Below are 20913 nucleotides of genomic sequence, written 5' to 3'. Positions count from 1 at the left end.
AGTGACACCTCTCATATCAATGGCTTTAAAAAATGTTGTTGATGATAGTGAGGAAGATGAAGAAGGAAACCGTGCAAATAGAAAAAAAAGGCAAGAGGAACTAGAAAACCAATAGTAAGAGGGCAATAGGCTGCATATGCTGCAGTGGATCTCAATGGAAAAAATAATTTCTGTCGCGATTACATACTGGACTGTATCTAGGTCCTGGGATTTGTTTTTCTTCCTTGGGAGCAGACACACTTTCATGTTCCACTTGCAAGAGTCCTGGGCGACCGCAGGGACCGCAGCTCTGGGCCTTGCTTTGAAGTATGTCAAAGGAGGCGCTTTGAGCTCTGCTAAAAGTGTGCTGCACCATCATTAAAAGCCAATTAACATGCAGGAAGCCAAAGCATGTTTACAGCAGGCTGCAACTTTTTTTTTTCATATGTTAGAAGACCATCGAGCTACCTAAAATGATTTAGTTAAAAAGTCGCTTCTTGTTTATTCACCAACAAATGAGTCATGGGATCAACACTATTCATCTTAGCATTTTTAGTGTTTCTTAGTACATTTTTTAAGGGAAGACTTTACCTCTACAATATCGTATATGGGGGGCACCTGGGTGGCTCAGTGGTTGAGCATCTGCTCAGGTCATGATCCCGGGGTCCTGGGAGGGAGTCCCACATCGGCCTCCCTGCATGGAGCCTGTTTCTCCCTCCACCTGTGTCTCTGCCTCTCTCTGTGTGTTTCGCATGAATAAGTAAATCAAATCTTAAAAAAAAAAAAATATATCATATTTGGTGTAAGAAATTGACTTTTTCAGGGAACCACGTTCATTGGATTAAACACCTAAAATATACTTAAAACTAAAATTTATGGGGATCCCTGGGTGGCACAGCGGTTTGGCGCCTGCCTTTGGCCCAGGGCGCGATCCTGGAGACCCAGGATCGAATCCCACGTCGGGCTCCCTGCATGGAGCCTGCTTCTCCCTCTGCCTGTGTCTCTGCCTCTCTTTCTCTGTGTGTGTGACTATCATGAATAAAAAAATTTAAAAAAAAATCTTAAAAAAAAACCTAAAATTTGTGTTCTAGAGGTCACCGAAACAGACTGGAGGGGCCCCTGGGTGGCTCACAGCTAAGCCTCCCACTCCTGGTTTTTGCTCAGGTCAGGATCTCAGGGTCTTGGAATCGAGCCCCGCGTGGGCTCCAAGCTCAGCGAAGAGTCTGCTCAAGTTTAGTTTCTCTCTCCTTCTGCCCCTTCCTGTGCTTTTACTCTCTTTCTAAAATAAATAACACTTTTTAAGAAATTAGAATGTCATATGAGACACATCAGTTTCTAATTCTAAACCTCACCCCCACATTTTCATAGACTAAAATTTTAATTGCCATTGACCTTCCCTAGCCTTCCTCTGGGGAGTCCGTAATTTTCAGTGGATTCTTGCAAATGACTGGTTACTGTGGCAGTGCCTCCCCGCTCTGTGAAAACTAGTGAGGGGAGCACCTAGACCAACACCGTTAGCTGCTACCCACCCCCCCAGCACCGAGGCCATGCACCTCAGAGCTCTCCTAGCCCATGGCTGAGCAGGCCGTGGGGACTGGAGCCAACCCGCACCTGCTTAGGTGACACTCCTCTGATGAACAACATCCCCTAGGGCCTCTCCTCAGTGGCCCAAGATTTTCTTAGAACGCCCCTGTGGTCTGAGGCTCCCTTTTCCCCAACCCTAGTCTTGCCACTCTTCACAATGCTCATCCTTCCATCTGTTTGAAGGCTCTGTCTTGCCTGCTCTTCCTCCCCACTGCTTTAACCTTCATGGAAATACCCCAAATCCCTTTCACACCCAGTCCTGAGCAGGGGTTTACTTCGTGGAAGATGCAAACTGACGCCAATGGTGAGATCTGAGGGCTGCACAGCCCTTGCATAAAAGTGGCAGTCCATCTGCTGATGATCTCGTGTGTGGTGCCTTAAGAAAAAGTCCCCAAGGAAAGGAACATTCTTGACAATGGGATGACTGAAGCATTTGAAAAACACAGGGTGACTAATGCCTATAAGGGCAGCAGAGTGAACTGTTTACCACTCACTGGAGTTGATGCCTTATAGAGGGATAAGGATAAATTGAGGGCAGCTAACAGCTAAATTGAAGTGTGACGGCCGGAGGGCCTCGAGGGAGTTTGCCCAGAAGGCCTTGTTTCCTGCAAAGCAAGAGCCGATGCAGGAGAAGAGCCAGATTTCACGTTAGAATTGCAGAACTCCAGAGACATTTAAATGTTCAGCAAAGACAATACTGGTGCCCTGAGGAGGACAAAAGTTGGAAAAATCTGGAACTCTGACAGAATTGGAACACCTGAGTGAATGCTGACCCAGAGGGCCTCAATGATCTCCTCAACGTGACTGAGCTTTAGAGAGACTTCTTCCTACCTCTAAGCTCCTGACCTCTCTTTCCTGAGAACATTTACTTTGGAAAGTGTGTAACTGTAATTTTTTCTTTGCCTCCTTGAGATATAAATCTTTTTAAAAGCCTCTTGACTGTTCTTCAGCTCACAGAAATTTTTCTCCAGGGTCAGAGAGCCATCCTTTCCAAATCTAATCATCAGGGAAGGTAGTGTACCATCTTCCAGTCGCTGGGAGGGTAGGATAGTTTCCATGGACACCAATTAATAAACACAGACGGCCTAATAACAGAGAAAAACATTAGCAAACTTGGTGTGCTAGATACATTCCATCCATCAACCCTTCCAACTCCCCCTCCCGTCTCCCAGCACTTTTCCACTGGTTGACCCCAGAGCCTAAAATCCTTCCTGCCCTTTGTTTCCATGGAGTTGAAGTCAGACTCCATTCTGTTTCTCTTATTTCTATAGCCTTGAATAAAGTCTTCCTACCCCTGTTCAACACAGCCCTGTGCAGTTTTTGCTTTAACAACATTGCTGAGAATTACAGCTCTTCAGATCCCTCTGTTCCTGACAACTTACACAGGGCAGGAAGCTGTGCTGTCTCTCCCTACTGAGATCTAGCATTTCTCACATGCAGAAAGAGGCTGCAAGACAAGTGGCCCTCTCAACAGTTATCCCTCCCTGCCCCTCCTGGCTCCCAGGCTAAGTGTGATTAAATTCTAGCATAATCTAACTAGAGACAGCATGGTCCCAACAAGGGAAGAATGTCATTCTACCCTGAAGAAACTGTAAGAATGAGCTATCATATACAAACAGTAGCCAAGAGAGTACTTCTGGCAATAAGTGTTGAGGGTTCTTGATCAAGAGGGCCTGAATTAGAAACTGAATATAAAAATTTTATTGACTTGGCAGCATTTTCTTGGAATACTTGATTTTACACCCCAGTAAAGACCCCCAAAATGGAACAAACTCACTGCCAAGGGTGGGTCTTACAGGTTACGCATAAATCATGGCCTACACTGAGGGAAGGTGAATGCCTATATTGCAAGGCAGATCGTAGAGGAAGGAGAAGATTCAGGAATGTGGGCCTGGTGGAATGAACATTATATGAAGCTAGATTTTGCTTCCTGGGAGGTCCTATGGAATCCAGCTTTCATCAAGGCCATCAGGAATGCATTGGTAGCACTCATTGGCACAACATTCATAAGAACCTCTGTGATAGCTCATCCAGGAGTGACAGGGCTGTTTGTAGGAGATCTGCTCACAGAGCTCATCTGATGATCAGCGTTCGTGAGGCTGATTTAGCCTTGAACTAAGTGAAGCTAACTGGCAGCTCTTAAGTGCCAAATGCCAGGGACCCACAAGAATTAAGCAGTAGCTGGGGACGGGAGGCAGGGCTTGACCTTCAGAGAGTTGTAGAGATAGTTAATAGAACATGATGTCACCAGGTGCAAATTAGACAGGTAACCATTGAGAGTGCTATTTGACAACTACAATCAGAAGCAGGTTCAAATGGAGGAGCAGAAAGCTGGGGGCTGTTGCCTCAATCAAAAGTTGCAATTCTTTGCCTTATTATTCACTCTAAACCAATCTTGAGATACAGAATCCACTGATTGAAGAGACGACCGTGCACCCCGGAGGAACAAGTTTATAACACCACAGCGAGTATATATTGTAATGATTCTCCAAATCCTTTCCCAGAGGACTTATGGCCATTTCCTCATGTGACCATATACTAGGGAAAAGGAAATATCCAGACAGAGGTCTATTGGACACAGAGTCTGAGTTGACATTGATACAGAGAGACTCACTGCATCATCCTAGCACCCTAGTTAGGATGAAGATTACAGAAACCATGTAATAAATGGAATCTTGCTAAAGTTGGCTTAGAGTGGATTCACTGTGTCCACAGATACACTTGGTGGTCATTTCCTGGTCTCCAAGTAAATGTCATTGGCAGTTGGAGCATTCTCCATGTTGGGTCCTTGTACTTTATTGGAAAGGCCAAGGGGAAGGACTCCAAAATTACTGTGCCCTCTCCACTCCCAGGAAAGACAATTAATCAAAGCCCCTGGGGATGGGAAAGAGTGGTAGAAACTAGCACCAGCATTAGAGACCTAAAGGATGCAGCGGCACAGCCCTAACATATTTCTAATTCACCATTCTGGCTCCTCCGGAAACTGAACGCGTCTTGGAAAATGTAGACTACTGTAAGCTCGGTCAGGTAGCAGCCCCAGTCACAGCTGCTGCACCATAGGTGGTATTGTTGCAAGAGCTGACTGAGAAGTCTTCAGGTACATGATATACAGATATGGGCTTTACAAATGCATACCTTTTAAAATTATTAGAAGATGGAGGAAAAATTACATTTGTATGTAATGGACAACAATATTCTCTTCAAGTTTTTCCTCAGGACTATATTAACTCTTCCACCCCTTCGTCATAATTTATTCAAAAGTTTGGACCATCTGAACATTTTACAGTTTATAGCATTGATGATATTATGCTGATTTGGGTAGAACAACAACAGCAACAACAAAAAACAGGTGGCCAATACGTTAGAGGCCTTGCTAAGACATTATTTCAGGGAACTGCTATTTGAGTTGGGTTTTTAGAGGTCTAGTAGTCAGGGGCATTTGAGATATCCCCTACAAGGTAAGAGACAAATTGATGCATCTTCCAATACCTATCAGATAAAAAGCACAACCCCTGATAGAGAATTTAGAGTTCTGGCTGGAATACATTACTCACATAGAAATACTGTTATAACCCTTACGTCCAATAATATGGAAGGCTTTCAGCTTTGAACGAATCTCAGAGCAGAAGGGGTTTTGCAATTGGTCTAGGCTATGGTATAAGCAGCCCTACCACTTGGGCCATATAATCTGGCAGGATCTATATTGTTGGAAATGTCAATGGTGAGAAAAGATGGAATGTAAGCTTATCGCAAACCCCAGTGGGAGATTCATAATGCATGCTGTTGGGGTTCTGGGAAGAGGCCATTCCATCTGCAGTAGAGAATTATACTCCATTTAAGAATCACCTGCTGGCATGATGCTTGGCCCTGGCACAGAAACTTGACCATGGGCATCAAGTGACCATGTGTCTGGAACTGCCCCAACTGAGCTGAGTTCCCTTAGACCTGCAATATCAGGAAGTCAGAAGGCTCAACAGTAGTCCATCGACGTTAGAAGTGGAACATACGAGATCAAGTCCAAATGACAACAGAGGCCAAAGGCCAGCAGCATGAGCAGATGGCCCAAACCCCAACTCACTTATGACGGCTGTGCTAGGTGCTCCTTTGTGAATAAATTCCCCATGAATAGCTGAAGAAAGAAGAAAAAAAACCTAAGCTTGATTTGTGGATGGGCAGGTTCAGGACATATATGCAAATTGAAGCTGGATAACAGTGCACAGTGTTGCTTGGTAACAGTGGAGAATCTTCCTGAAGGATAAATGGAGAACCTGGCCATCCATTCTATATGAAAGGCGCCCGAGGGCAGAACACATCCGGATTTCCGGACGTTTGCTAATGGCTAGTCAGCAGCATGGAAGGAAAAGCCTTGAAAATCAGAGGTGAGAAGTTCTGGGGTAGCATGTGGATGGACACTTGGGAGTTGGTGTGGAGTACGATTTTTGAGTCATATGTTAATAGCCAGCAGAAAGCACCCACCGAAGAAAAGACACTGAACAATGAAGTCGACAGATGATCTGACCAGTTGACATCAGCCACTTTCGTCACTGGCCATTTCAGAACTGGCCTTTTAGGTACATGAATGGAATGGCCACAGCCCATCATATTGGTGTTTCTTGAACATAAACAAAGATTAGATAATGTTTGTGCTTATTGGTTTGCCTTTTAATTTTTTCTCATACCTTTCTTTCTATTGTGCTTAAGATCTAAAAGCCAAGAATCATAGCAATTATATAAACAAGTCATGAAGTTCAGAAGAAAATTATCAATACAATTAGGTAGCAAGACAGAGTTCTACCAGAAAAACAGTAAATTCCACCGAAAGTGAGCCTTATTTTGTTGGCTGCATATTTTTAGATTCACGTATTGACTCATATTGAATTTAAATCAATATTGAATTGAATTTTGAATTCAATTTTGAATATTTAACTAGTTTAGGGCGCCTGGGTGTGTCAGTGGTTGAGTGTTTGCCTTCTGCTCAAGGTGTGATCCCGGGGTCCTGGGATCGAGTTCCCCATCGGGTTCCAGCAAGGAGCCTGCTTCTCCCTCTGCCTGTGTCTCTGCCTTTCTCTCTGTGTCTCTCATGAATAAATAAATAAAATCTTAAAAGAAAATAAATAAATCTTGTTCTAAAACTTGGCTAATTATATTGACTTTTGCAGTGAGGGGCAGGAAATTACATAAAATGGGCACCAAATGAATCCATGGAAAGGTTTTTGTTTGTTTATTTGTTTTATTTCAGTAGGCTCCGCTCCCAGCATGGAGCCCAATGTGGGGCTTGAACTCAGGACCCTGAGATCAAGACCCAAGCTGAGATCAAGTTGGATGCTTAACTGCTTAACTGACTGAGCCACCCAGGTGCCCTTCAACAGAAACATTTTCTTATGCTCCAACCCTTTAATTTGGGAAAACTGAGGCCTTGCGAGGGGAGATTGTGTTGGAGCATAGGTAATGGTAAAAGTATGGTTAGAACCCAGTTATCCTGACTGCCAAATTTTTCCACTAAGTCAATAGTCTCTTGAACATAAAATAATGTTATTTGAAATTACCATGGTTACTTATATGAAATTCATATTCGTTGAAATAAGTGATTTCTTAATTTATCTTAATGATGGCCCTCAATAACTGAAGGAAGCCATTGGCTTCTTTCAAAGGAAGACTTAAAAATATAATCCAAGAAAGTGGTGGTTGTGCTGAAAAAGTGTGAAAAGTGATGGAGAGTAGGTTGAAAATCCCCAAATTAATAATTTGTCTCAGTCATGTGCTCACATATTTGAGAGCAAATATCTTTTGGAAAATGTTAATTAACCTATTTTACGGTTGGACTCTTTGATTACCATGTACCTTCCTGAGATGAGGTTGTGGATTTTCCATCCTTAATTCTAAGATCTCATTTAAAATTTTTATATACTTTTGGTCAGTTTAAGAACAACATCTCACTTTCAGGGTTATTTCTATTTCAGATTCTAAACTTCAGATTATTTCTGGGGCACTAGCTAATCAGTATTCCACCCCGGTTTTCTTTAAATTTTTTCCTTTCTTTTTCAGATTCTTCATCAATACAAGTATTTCCATCACCTGGATGATGATACTGAGATCAGAAGGTGATAAAACCTTATGTGAGAGTAATTTTCTCCTTCTCTATTTCACAAGTTCAATACATTTACTGTAAAATACTTTTACCATGTCACATGTATTTTGTGTAATAGTGATCACTTAATATAAAATTCATTGACAAAAGATACTTAATGACAAGAGATGTTTACCCAAAATTTGTAAGAAAAAGGATACTCTTATCTGAGATTTGACAGGATGCTAAAATCAGGAAGGGCCAAGAAAGTTTAAGTGAATTTTTCACCTCTCTTGTTCTCTAGACTATCAAAACTCAAAAAAGCCTTTTATTATTATACCAATGCCATTCTGGTCTCTCGGTCCTTTGACCTTTTTTGTCTCCACACTGCATCTCCTGACAGGCTATCTCCTCGCTCCCAACCTTCCTCTTTCCAAAGTTCTAAGAGAGAAATAGTTCTTTGATCTATCAGTGTTTCTCCTGACATTGATTCCACCTAGTTTTCGTGCTTTTCTCCCTTTTTTAAAAAAGGATTTTATTTTTATTTATTTAAGAGAGAGCGAGCAAGTGAGCAATATAGAGAACACAAGCAGAGAGGGGCAAGGGAGAGGAAGCAGCAGACCCCCCCCCACCGCCTGCTCAGCAGGGAGTCTGATGTGGGGTTCCATCTGGGATCCCGGGATCATGACCTGAGCTGAAGGCAGACATTTAACTGAAAGAGTAACTCATGTGCCCCAGCCCTTTTTTTCTCCCTAGAGAAAAGGAAAGTGTGTGTGTGTGTGTGTGTGTGTGCGTGCGCACGCGCGCACGCATGTGTATGCACATGCGTGTGCATGTAGGTGAGTGTGTGTTGGGTGTGTGTGTGAGTAGGAAGTAAGCAGGTGACTAAGGCGGCCTTAGCATTTCACCCAGGTGAACCAAACGTTGGCAGGCTTTTTCCTTCCCCCAGGGCCCTGCTGCCTCTTCCTTAGTGCCTACTTAAGTTTTGGTTTTTAGTTTTTAACAGCTCCATTAAGGTATAATTGAGATACAAAAAGCCACATATTTAATGGGTACATTTGAGGAGTTTGGACGTATGTAACACCTGTGAAACCATCACCACAATCAAGGTGACTCACATATTTATCACCTCCAAAAGTTTCCTCATGTCCATTTTTCTGTGGGAAGAATACTTAACATGAAACTTAAACTTTTTAAGTGCACAGTCCGGTACTGTGAACTCTAGGCATTATACAGCAGTCTCTAGAATTGGCTCATCTTGCATAATTGAAACTTTATGCAACAACAACTCCCCAGGACAGGCCAGTAACTAAAGGGGAAGTGTTTGCAATAGTCCAAAGGAAAGAATTAAAGAAAGTGAAAGATGAGTTTTTTGATGCCTTAAGGTTGAGGGGGAGAAAGAGAGGGAGGATGGTGTCAAGGATGTTGTTGTTTTTTTTTTTTTTTTGCCATGGTTCTGGCAATAGGAACTACTGAAGAGTTTTAATAGGGAAATGTTATGGTCAGATTTGTATTTCAGATAGATCACAGGCGGCTGTGTGGATGATGCTTTTGGAAGAGATGAGGCAACAAAGCCACAAAGAGGCCGTTGTGAAATCCAAGTAAGAGTTGCAAAGGTCTGGGGGGCGCCTGGGGGGCTCCGTGGTTGGGTGTCTGCCTTCGGCTCGGGTCATGATCTCCCTGCTTAGTGGGGAGTCTGCTTTTCCCTCTGCCTCTGCTTCTCCCCCCATGTGCGTGCTTGCTCACCCTCTCTCAAATAAATAAAATCTTCTTTTAAAAAAAGAAGGAAATATCTGAGGGAGGTATAACTGAATTAAATATTCTAGGCAGATACAATTCCTTTAGTCTACAAGTCCTAACTGCTACTAAAGGCAGTGACTCAGCAGTCTGTGACCTCCTTTTAGAAGGCGACAGCAGTACATCGGAATAGCCCCTTTTAGGCAAGAGTTGAACCATTAGAAAACTCTATAATCAATTAATGATAGTAGTTCCTTGAATTTTGCAGGTAGAACAGAAAATGAAATTCTCCAGCTCCACAGAAACAAGCTGGCCCCACAGCAGAAACTTTTCTTCACTGAAAGTAGAAATGTCAGCTGAACACCCTGAGGTCAGTATGAGCTTGGCAAGGCATTTCATGGGGAAGGAAAGAAAATTGGTCAATTTTGCTAATCAGGATTGTCTCTGGTTCAGCTGTCTTCCTTCAGACTTTTAGGTACCGTTCTGTAGACAGTGAAGAAAAAGGTAATCCCTTGCTTTATGGAAACATGCTCTGAACTAGAGACCCTTAAATATGCCTTAAATATGCCTCTTAAATATGTAAAATATTTGTATATTTTACTTGCAAGTTTTCCCATTCATAAATAAAATATACAATCAGATACTGCCTTTTCTGAATCATAACACTTATTTAAGAGCAATACCATTATTCCGACAAATCAAAATGTATGGCACTTGATACAATCTGATTCTGGATGATTTACAGACCTCTCTTTTCAGCTCTTCTTGATCATTGCAAACTATACTTGGCAAATACAGTTGTCCGGTGTTTTTTGAAATAAGCAACACATTTCACAACACTTTACATGTTTACAATATTCCCTAACCCTTAACTCTTATTCTCTTAGTTCAACTGGTAAGTTCTAGTCTCCTTGGAAGACTCTACTCATAATTTCCTTTCCTTGCAATTTGCCTGATGTTCCCTGGAAGTAATTCTTCATTTCATTTTTGGATTTGATTTTTTTTTGTGATTTCTTTCCCCAGGTCATGGGTCTTTACTCTCTTTATTTCCCTCTTCAATGATTACATAATCTATGATCCAACAATTGAAAGCCACCTGGTCCTGAACCCCAAATTCCCTTCCATATCTTTATGTCTAATCCATCTGTTAATCTGAATCTCAGTAAAATTTACTCTCTGCCGCTACATGTAAACACCAAGTCAAGGCTGGGGAAAGTCATGTGACAAGGCAGATGGTTGTCACTGTGTGTTGTCTCTAAACTCCAATGGGGCGTCAATATGCACACCTTTCTCTCCCTACTTGCTCTCCCAGTCATCTCTGGGACTATTTTAAGCCTCCTTTATTCTCTTTGAAGATCTAACCCATATTCCCTTCCTCTTCTCTGTAAGCAGATGACCTCACATCTTATCTCAATGAGAAACTTGTAGGCATCAGAAGGGAACTCTCTTAACATCCTCCTGTCCAACATACAGCCTCTCTACATTTGCACTAATAACCTCTTTTTCTGCTGAGCAGACGCTCAACCACTGAGCCACCCAGATGCCTCAGGGCACTAGTTTTATTCCTTGGCTGCCCACTGACAACAGCTAGGGAGCTTTGAAAATACACTTAGGCTTGGCCCAAAAAACAGGGATGATGATTGGAGTGATCTGGTTTAGAGTTTGCTATCCATGGTTTTTAAAGCTCTTCAGATGATTCTAATGTGGAGTCAGGGCTGGGAACTGACCCTTAGAGAAATTTTCCTTTCTCCTCTTGAAAGGTGTGTGTGTGTGCGCGTGTGTGTGTGTGTGTGTTTAACAAGTACTTTGATTCCATCTCCTTCTACTGCACACTAAAATTTACTCACTGCCTCTTTTTTGTATGTAGCCAGAATGTAGAGAATCATTTCGTCTCAAATATTTCCTTCCCATTGACTTTGAGATTTACTCAATCCTCTCTCACCTTAAAAATAACACCAAACCAAACCGAACCAAACCAACTGACCAACCAACCAATTAAACAACAAAAAAAAACTTCAGATTACTTCTTCATACCTGGGATGGTCATTTTTATGTGTTGACTTGATCGGGTGTGGTAGTCAGTTATCCAAACACTATCTATACCTGCTGTGATAGTATTTCATAGAGATGATGAGCATCTCCAGTCAGCTGACTTTAAGTGAAGAACTTAAAAGGGCCTTAAAATCTGTCAAAAGTTACGTTCCAAAATGAAGAAGAAATACCACCTGTGGACTGTGGTGTCTGCTTTCTGCCCAAGTTTCCAGTCTGCCCTGATCCAATCCAAGTGTCTAAAAAGACTTAAATACTTGTTGAATCCATTTTTAAAAATTGGTTTCTGTCCCCATCGTTCCACTGAAACAGCCTACAGAAGTTATAATTAACCTTGTTTTGCCAAACGTATTTTTCATTCTTTTTTGAAAAGCTTCACTTTTTTAACCATTACTTATTCTTGCTCTTTTGAAATTGTTTTAAATTGTGAAAAATACAATACGCAAAAGAATGTGTGCTTTAAACAATAATTACTATGCAAATGTACATATAATTACTGCACAGATTAAGAAATAGGACATTGCTAGTGTCTTAGAAATCCCGTAAACGCTATTCCCTAATGACATCTGCTTTATCCCTCCAGGAAGAACCTATTCTTCTTTTGTGCTCATCAGTCCTTTTATTGTTTTCATGGTTCTTAGGATCACGCTGTTGGTTGTTTTGTTATTGTTGTTGTTATTTTTGTGGCATGTTACTTTTCCTCTGTGTTTTTGTGAGATTCATTCATATTGATATGAATGGCTCTCATTTATTCATTTTTACTGTCTTGCATTATTCTGTTCCATTGCTGCACTACAAAATATCCATGTCATTATAGATGGATTTGGGGGCTGTTTTGAGTTGGGGGTCACAGCAACTGATACTGCTATAAGTACACGTACACGGATGATATTCAAAATCCTTACTGGTGTATATGGCAAGGTCACATACTGATCACAAGTTGTCAAACCCACCTGAATGGAAGCCAGACCAACTAGAAATAAATTTCTCTGTACACTGTTAGTACATACTGGCTAAATAGCCACCCAAAACACTTGAAAATGTCTCCAGACCTACAAGTTCAAGAGTTTTTCTGATGTTTATATCTAGAAGTGTAATTCTTAAGTGGCAAGGTATGGAAATCTTCAACATACAAGGTAATTTCTAGCTATTTTTAAAATGGTTGTGACGATTTATACATCTACCATTTTATACTTAATGAGAATTCCATTTCCAACATTTGTCTTTCTCAGACTAGATTTTTCCTTATGTATGTGCATATAATATCACTGTAATTTAAATGGAATTACCCTGGAAACTGATGAGCTTGAACATCTCATTTATTTCTTAACCATTTGGATTTCTTCTCACTTCAAGTATCTGTTGAAGTGTTTTTCCTGTATTTCTATTTTGCTGCTTTTCTTTTACTTCGGATTTGTGTTACATATTTTTGACACTAGCCTTTTTCTGTTTTTTTATATCAGATATCTTTTCTAATTTTTTGACTGTTCTTATTCATTTCTTTATGGTATCTGAGGAACAGAAGTCTTTATTTATACGTAGTAGTATTTACCTTATTTTCCTTCTGAATAGTGTGCCTTGTTTAAGAAATCTTTTCCTCTCAAGTTTATGAAGTTATTTTCCTATATTACCCTCCATATTTTTTATAGATTTGTCTTTCACATTTAAGTCTTTAATTTGCATAGATTTCTATATTTGCAAATTGTGAGAGACAGGGTCTAAAATCATTTATTTTTATTTTTTCCAAGTGGCTCCATTGACCCTTACTATTTATTGCAAGTTCATGGTTTTTTTGCAGACCTGCTTTATCTCCTCTATTCTATATATAGTGATCATTTATAGACCATTTTGTTCCATCATTCAATTTAAACTGCAACAGCCCTATATTCTTAATTTTTATACCTTTATAATAAGTCTTAGTATCTGTTAAAAATATTCTTGTATCTAGTTCTTGCTTTTTCAGTGAGCTCTTCCTTGGCCCTATGTTACTTCAACATATATTTTATAATCAGTTTATCAAATCCCTTACACATTTAAAAAACTTAATTGCATTGACTCCATGGATTTGTGTTTTGGGAAGAACTGCCTATCATTACTATATTCAGTTTTTCAATCAATGAATGTTGTATTCAGCTCTTATTTAGTATCTTTAAAATTTTTTATTATTTTATTTGTAGAAGTCTTGAATTTCTTTGTTAATTTGTTCTTAGGGATTTGATACTTTTGATACCAGTAAAACTCATTTCTTGAAATTTTCATTTTCTGGTGATTTCTTGTTCAAAGAGAAGAAATTTATTTCTGTGAAGTTTTTATAGTTAGTAAACTTGGCAAATTCTCTTACATATTTGAAAACAAATTGTTAATTTTTTTGTATTTTCTGCACACAAAGATGTATAATTTACAAATAATTATAGTTATTTTCTTCTTTCCCATTTCTTACTCCTTTACTTGTATTTTTCTTCTCTTGCTTTGACACAATGGCTAGAAACTCTGGTAAAGGTGTTGAAGAGAATGGTGACTATATTTGCTTTATTTCCGATCTCAAAGGAAGAGCCTTCTGTCCTTTTAACAGCAAGATTTGTTTATTTGTTTGTTTTTGGTGAATAATATTCAGCAGATTTAAAAAGTACTCTTCCATTCCAAGTCTGCTATAAAGCTTCTTATTATGAATGGATTTTTAACTTTATCAAATATTACCCAGAATCTTATGATTTTTGTACCTTAGTACAAATGTACTAGATTTCATTAATTCATTTTCTGACATTGAAACAATCTTATGTAACTGGGATAATTCAGCTTGGTCATGATTCTTATCATTTTCATTTTCATACATTATCAGATCTTTGGATCTTGGTGTATATATTAATTTTTCCTTCCTGATAACGGTAACTTGGACATCTTTCTCCTTTGATTGCTACGTTTGTTAATTTTGTTGAACTTTTTTTCAAAGGATCAAATTGTTGGAAGGTCATTTTTTTATTGCATAATCCATGGAAATAATCTTAATTTTTACAAATAATAAAATAAAAATGTGATATAAAATAAAAAATAAAATTTTAAAAATAAACTTACTTTATTGGAATTGTCATTTAAACAGAGAGAAAAGATTTCAACATTTTGCCATCATAATTTTATTATTACTTTTTTATAGAAAACTATTTTGGCTCAATTTCCTATGGAAGCTATAAACTATAGATGTGGGGATTTTTCAGCTCTTAAATGCCTAGATAATAAACAGAGAAATCATTAGTCATCATCTAATTACAACCTTTTAGATCTGGCATTATCTTCAAAAAATAGTTCAAGATACCATTGACTTTTCTTATCTATTTCTTTATGGATAAGAATGCTCTTAAAAGTTTACCATATTAGATACTACACTTGATACTACACTTGCTCTTAGCCAAGAAGCAATAGCATATCAGATAAAAGTTGATCAATCAGTGTTAATGCATTCCTAAATTTGGTTATTTTTATAGAGATAAATAGGAAAATAAGAATTCAAGTTAAATAAATCTCCTATATTGTTTTGAAGTTAAGGAAATGATATATAACTTCCTTACCATAGAGAGGAAGTTATCAAAGAATATAAGAAACACGTAAGTTCACTCAAGGATGTCCCCAACACATTAAGAAAGGTAAATTTGACCATTAATAATGGTTTCAATGAATTAAAACATATCAAATTTTGAATCACTAAATTCTACTTCTGAAACCAATATTATACTATATGTTAACTAACCAAAATTCTAGAATTTCAATAAAAACTTGAAACAAAAATAAAAAAAAGACAAAAAAAAAAACTACCAAATTTGTTTTCATCCTTGAGTCGTTACCAGTGATAATAAAAATAAAAACAAAAGATTATTAGTCATCTTTGGAGGATGATAGGGAACCATTTCCTATTTTGAAAAACGGTAAGTAAAGGAAAATTGTCCAACCTTTTACGCCTTTTACCTAACTTTCCTATACAAACTATACTACTGGGTAATCGAATACTGGTTGAGAGAAGTTTATCTTTTAAAAGGTATTCCAAGAATAAATGATGATTGAATTAGAATATTACCATTCTGTAATATTTCATTAATTAATAGATCTATACTACCCATTGAGCACCAGTGGCTGTAAACAGGACAAAATGGAAGACAGTCATTATATATGTCCCAATAGAAGAATATAATGCCAGCTTTTGAGCTGGAACCAGAATCATGTCAAATCTTAGAGCGAAAGACCAAGTCACAGGCAATACAGAGAGAGAGGAACTTGTTAACTACACTGTAAATAAGCAATCAGCAAAGACCTGATTTAGTGGAAAGACCAGGTTTCTTCAAAAAGTAAGAGTCACTGAAAAAAGAAGGGCTGGGGCAGAATATGTAGTTTAGGAAAGAGAAAACATTTTAAAAATAACAGCAAAAAAAAAAAAAAAAAAACACAGCAAAATCACTCGAGTATTTGTTGACTAAGGCAGGTAGATGTCAGTGATGATAACCCAGGAAATAACTATCGTTTATACATATATTCAGGGTGGTAGTTACATTTAGGGTTTGGGAGGGTGTTGGGAGAAGGAGGGGTGAAATGGAGGTCTTATGAGATGACTGGCAAAGTTTAATTTCTTGACCTGGGGGGGTGGTTACAAGAGTGTCTGACATATAATAATTTATTAAACAATAAATTAACTTAATTCTGTTTTCTGTATCTGTGCTGGGCTTAAAATTTGTTTTTTAAACTGGGTGAATGAATACGTATTTACGATACAATGTTTAGAGAAGATGTTTTGAGAAGTTCTATTTCTATAATGAAGTATCAATTTATCAAGTTGGTAAACACAAGAAGTCAAACTTGACATTTTCAGTATTTATTAGTAAGGCTGAGGCAACAGCCTTTTTATACAGCACGATCTGCATAAGTTATCAAGATACATCTTGTATACAATCACAAAACCAAGACATATTTTTACATAGAGTAAAACTCAAGACAGATTTACAAGCATTTTTAGTACAATTTCATGTATTTCAGTTCAATTTATACAACCTTTAGCCCAAGAATTTGTATTTGTTCATTAGATTTTTCCAGAGAGATTTGGGTAGAACAGAAAAGAAAACATTAGCAAATCACCAACAAGGCATGCAACATGTAGTTAGAAACAAGACATATCTCCAAGTACTTTATTTTTTATTTTGAAATCAATTTTATTAGATTTTTACTTTTTCAGACAAGAGGTTTTTCTTCCATTAATATCAGATGTGTTTTTGTTAAGATATTAGCACACACATTAAGTAGTAGTGGGAGCACCTGAGCACATCACCAACAAATATACAGACACAATCAGACGATAATCAGATTCACATGCTGAATGCCAAATGAAATTAATATTTCAACTTTGTCTATTTTACCAAATGTATAGTTATGTACAGGGTAACCATTTAAGAAAATGCTTTCAATCTACATATCAGATAAGGAATCATTTGATTAAATGATTTTGACTTAATGGGTATATTTAATAATGACAACAACATGGAACATACAGAAAACATCAATGTGTCATATTCAATGAGAATATCTATTTCACTCATTCATTTTTGTATTACATCAAGGCAAGTAATTATTAAAGAGACGGCTCATAATTATTCATCGAGCTTTCTTTCACTTCCATCTCAAGCTCAAAAAGACGGAAACTCACTCTGTCACATGTAGAGTTATAAACATATATATAGCTGTAGTTGGCTGCTTTTGGAATATTAGACATTATTAGCAATGAAAATAAGTTTTTAAAAATATTGTTAGTTATGATTTAAATAATAAAGTAAAAAAATACTATAAACATCTTTATGATATCTTAATGAAATGAAACATCGATCAAATAATTTCTAATAAATTGGGCACAAGAGGGTATATAATTTTATTTTACTTCACATGACCACCGACCTAGTGTCACTACCACTATCACCACTACCATCACAACCATTCCTATAGTAAGAATCAATATCAGCTGGTTACCAGCTATAATATTCCCACAGTATGACTATTTTAATGTGTGTGATCCACAAAACTAATTCCACTGATATGCTGAAAATATGCATTGATTTGTATGATTAATTACAGTATGGGCACATTAAGGAACAAAGACCATTACTGGTGCTTAGTCTTGGATACTGTTTTTTTAAACAGAAATGGTAAATAAAGAGTACAGAGTCACCAAAAATGTTCTTAATCATAAGTAAAAACAGGGGAAACACCAACTTCTTGTGTATACTATTATCTATGTCTGTAATGACCATTCTATAAATCCCCGTCTTTTGTAAAAATTCACTCTGTGCTTTTGTTTCTACAGCTAAAAGTTTCCTTAGAACCAGATTTGAAACCAAGAAGCAACTCCAGTCTCTGATGACTCAATGAAGTTGTGGGAAAAATTAAGATGCTTTTCAAGATAATAGGTGTTGCAGTTGAACTGGTCACATATTAGAGATTACAAACTTTGTCATCAGTAGGATTAAAAAAAAAAAACTGATTCCAAAAAATAAAATAAAATAAAAAGTAAAATTATGTGTTGTGATATATACAAAAAAGTAAAAAACGCCAAGAGCCCTATTTGCAATTAAAAAAGAAACGGTTTTGTTATAAGAAGGGTAATCGACATCATTCAGAAGAAATGCATTTGTTCAAGGATCAGTGTTGCATAGAATAATTCCAGTACAATTTAGGATTCTGGTCAGCTGCAAACTTGGCACACTTTGGCAGGATCTTATGCTCTCTGAAGGGGGATGCTGGTGCACGAAAAGAAGCCCTGTCATTAGCTCTCTTGATTGACCTGGCCCCATCACTAGTTCCTTGGAACAAAGGGGCACCTATAATGGAAAGACTCCTACCCCTTCAGATCAAATAGCTACCAAGGGATGATCTTTGTTTTGGTGGCACCTCATTTGTGTTATTCTAAAAGAAACGGCAACTGGAATGAAGTAAAGCTTACTGGTCATACAACCTCTGGATGTAAGTGGTTGCAGAAGAGGCCTAAGGTGAGCCACTTTCCTTTTAAGGGCAGATAGCAGAACCTTTTTATGTTGGAAAGAGATCTTCCTGAATCCTTCCCTTCCCCAACTATGAGTGATGATTACAAACTCCCTAAAGTGCTAACTTCTGCTGGAAATATCCATAGCAACCATCAGCAGATCTAGTTGTCTCTAAAAATAAAATCCTAGCAGTATCAAATCTTCAGCGATACCCTCCCTGCATGCTCATTTTAGAGCGGTATCAGTGGTAAATGACACTGCATTGTCAGGCAGGACAGATTAAAAACACAGAGGGAAGAAAAGTGTTTTCTTCCTTGGATTGGGGAAGAGTGAATTTGTATTTTTTTATGAATGTAATAAAGATATATAGCCTGGAATTTATTAGAAATTGTTTTATTTTTCATGTGTTACATTTAATCAATTTCTCTCAAATTTAAAGTATGTTTTCTTGAAAAATGAGAAAATTCAATATCCAAGTAACATATTGAGATGATTTGTCTAAACCCACTAAAATCTTACCTTTGAATAAAGAGGCAGCTTAAACTCAGAAGCAGTTTATTTTGGGGTAGGATATGGGAATAATATAAGATTGGTATGATTCATTTCATTTATCATACCCCAATCTGCAAATCATTTTGATTTAATTCTTCACCTTTTCTCAGGTTCAACACGTTTGCATTTTAAAGAAAAAATTAGTTTTGAAGCTAATACACTACTTTTATCCAAGTCAATGCTTACCATCAACATGGAGGATGTCTTTGCATATAAAATTTGAGAAATAAAAAGCTGCATAATAATTATTCCTCACTTTATGTATAAAACTATATCTGGAGATGTGCTTTCTTTTTTCCCTCACAGTTCACTTGGCTTGATCATCCCAACATTCCACTGGGAAGGCCAGGAATACATAATTATTTTCATCCTACAAATAAGAACACTGGGGAAGAGTGACTTTCAGTGACACAATTAGTCAGTGGCAGGACCAAGACAGAAGCCAGGCTTTTCATACCAGCTGACTGCATTTCTTACAACTCCATGTTACTTCCTTTGTCTTTACTGTTGCTTGATGAAGAAGAGGATGTCTCATTTTCATGACTTAGATATTGGTCTTTTTATTCTGTATTAATAAAATAGCTCATTATATATCATTCTCAATATAATGTTGACTTTTCACTTATTTTCCTCATATTGATGAACTGGATCACTGCAATATTGTCACTAACAGAGGCAAATAGAGCACTCTAAAGAACTTGAGTTTGGTGTCAGGGTTTTCATTATATAATTGGTTGATGCAGTAAAGGAAAAAAAAAGTATTATGGAAGAGAAGCAAATGACGCCAAGTTAATTTATCCATGTCACAGGTTCCTATGATCTGTGTGCCTGAGGATAAATTTTCTCTCTTTCAACACTTCACCCAAGAGGAAAGAAATATGTGGAATAACATATATTTGCAATTCCACAAAGAACAACTTATCGTGCATCTTAGAACTTTCCATTTTAATCTATGTTCTTCAGTATGTTTGTTGAAAATGTATTGGCTTAATGGTAAGTTAAGGAGAGTTTGATATTTTCAGCCAAGGTTCCAATAGTTTTGTGGGGCAACATTCTTTGTTAGCCAATCATGGCTTCATTTCTAGATAAATGTAATTCCATTTCTACTCAGTATTATCTTCACTCTACATCATTTCAAATTATACAAATGACAAATGTGCTTTCACAACGTGAATTCCAAAGTTGGCATTGTTCACTCTTATAACGTTTAGGCAGAGGGAAAATCTAAAAGCCATCATTTCTCCATCTCCAGTACCCTTTCCCTCTGAACTCAACCACCTCATGTCTAGGCTTGAACACATACTCTCATTGTATCCTGTGTCAGAATCTAAAAACAGTGAGTTGGCTGAGAAAATAAGATGAAGAAGAAGGATTTTTAGACTTCTGAAAACTGAGATTTGTTACATCAGTTCTTTTCTTTCTACCAAGTTCTTTTGCATAAATGATTAACTTTGTCTTGCATTAGAAACCATATTAATATTCGAGCAGCTGCCTTTCACTATAGTTTAACTCTGCTCACAGATGTGTGCATTAAATAATCAAAATAGCTCTCACTGTTTTTCTTGCAGCAATCCAAGGACTCGAAGCTCCTCCTTTTGGTCTCCAATAGAAGAACTTTTTCGCTTGAGTCTTTTTTCTGTATTCCACAACAAAACATTCACAAAGCTTGCAGTATGTTTCTGCCTATTGATCCTCCTCCCATGTCTACCCATAAGATCATTGTAGAATAGTATCCAACCAGAGTCTTGATTTGCAATTATTTAGAGCTGTTTTTATGCCCTGAGCAGACACATTTCTTCAATGGGTTTGAGTAGCACTGACCAAAAGTTTGTGCCAGTTGACTATTCTTTTTCTGAGATCCACTTTGTCAAGCCAGATACAGGCTTCACCGATCAAGGTCTTTTTCATAAACTTCCCTCCATTAGAGAAAAGTAAAAT

General features: G+C 37.7%; 1 protein-coding gene and 1 long non-coding RNA gene across 12 annotated transcripts in view; one reads left to right on the top strand and one right to left on the bottom strand.

Moving 5' to 3' along the window:
• The window catches only part of LOC144292897 (uncharacterized), a 27801-nt gene extending 9837 nt beyond the window's left edge, over positions 1 to 17964 (top strand). The window contains exons 1-5 of one of the 7 annotated variants that reach the window (XR_013360291.1): positions 5727 to 5942; positions 7609 to 7664; positions 9150 to 9231; positions 9619 to 9737; positions 17748 to 17964. This is a non-coding gene — a long non-coding RNA (uncharacterized LOC144292897). Of the gene's footprint in view, positions 1 to 5726; positions 5943 to 7608; positions 7665 to 9136; positions 9232 to 9618; positions 9738 to 17747 lie in introns of those variants that run through there. The other 6 variants (XR_013360295.1, XR_013360294.1, XR_013360296.1 and 3 more) reach the window with 6 other exon arrangements.
• PCLO (piccolo presynaptic cytomatrix protein) overlaps positions 16256 to 20913 on the bottom strand; it is a 390788-nt gene continuing 386130 nt past the window's right edge. For all 5 annotated transcript variants that reach the window (XM_077863838.1, XM_077863839.1, XM_077863841.1 and 2 more), the window contains one exon: positions 16256 to 20913. In XM_077863838.1, coding sequence (XP_077719964.1) covers positions 20773 to 20913 — 141 coding nt within the window. In that variant the 3' untranslated portion in view covers positions 16256 to 20772.

The sequence above is a fragment of the Canis aureus genome, chromosome 21 (assembly GCF_053574225.1).
Source record: "Canis aureus isolate CA01 chromosome 21, VMU_Caureus_v.1.0, whole genome shotgun sequence".
NCBI lineage: Eukaryota > Metazoa > Chordata > Mammalia > Carnivora > Canidae > Canis > Canis aureus.
Note: the sequence above shows the minus strand (reverse complement) of the source record. Positions and strands in the feature narration are given on the sequence as shown.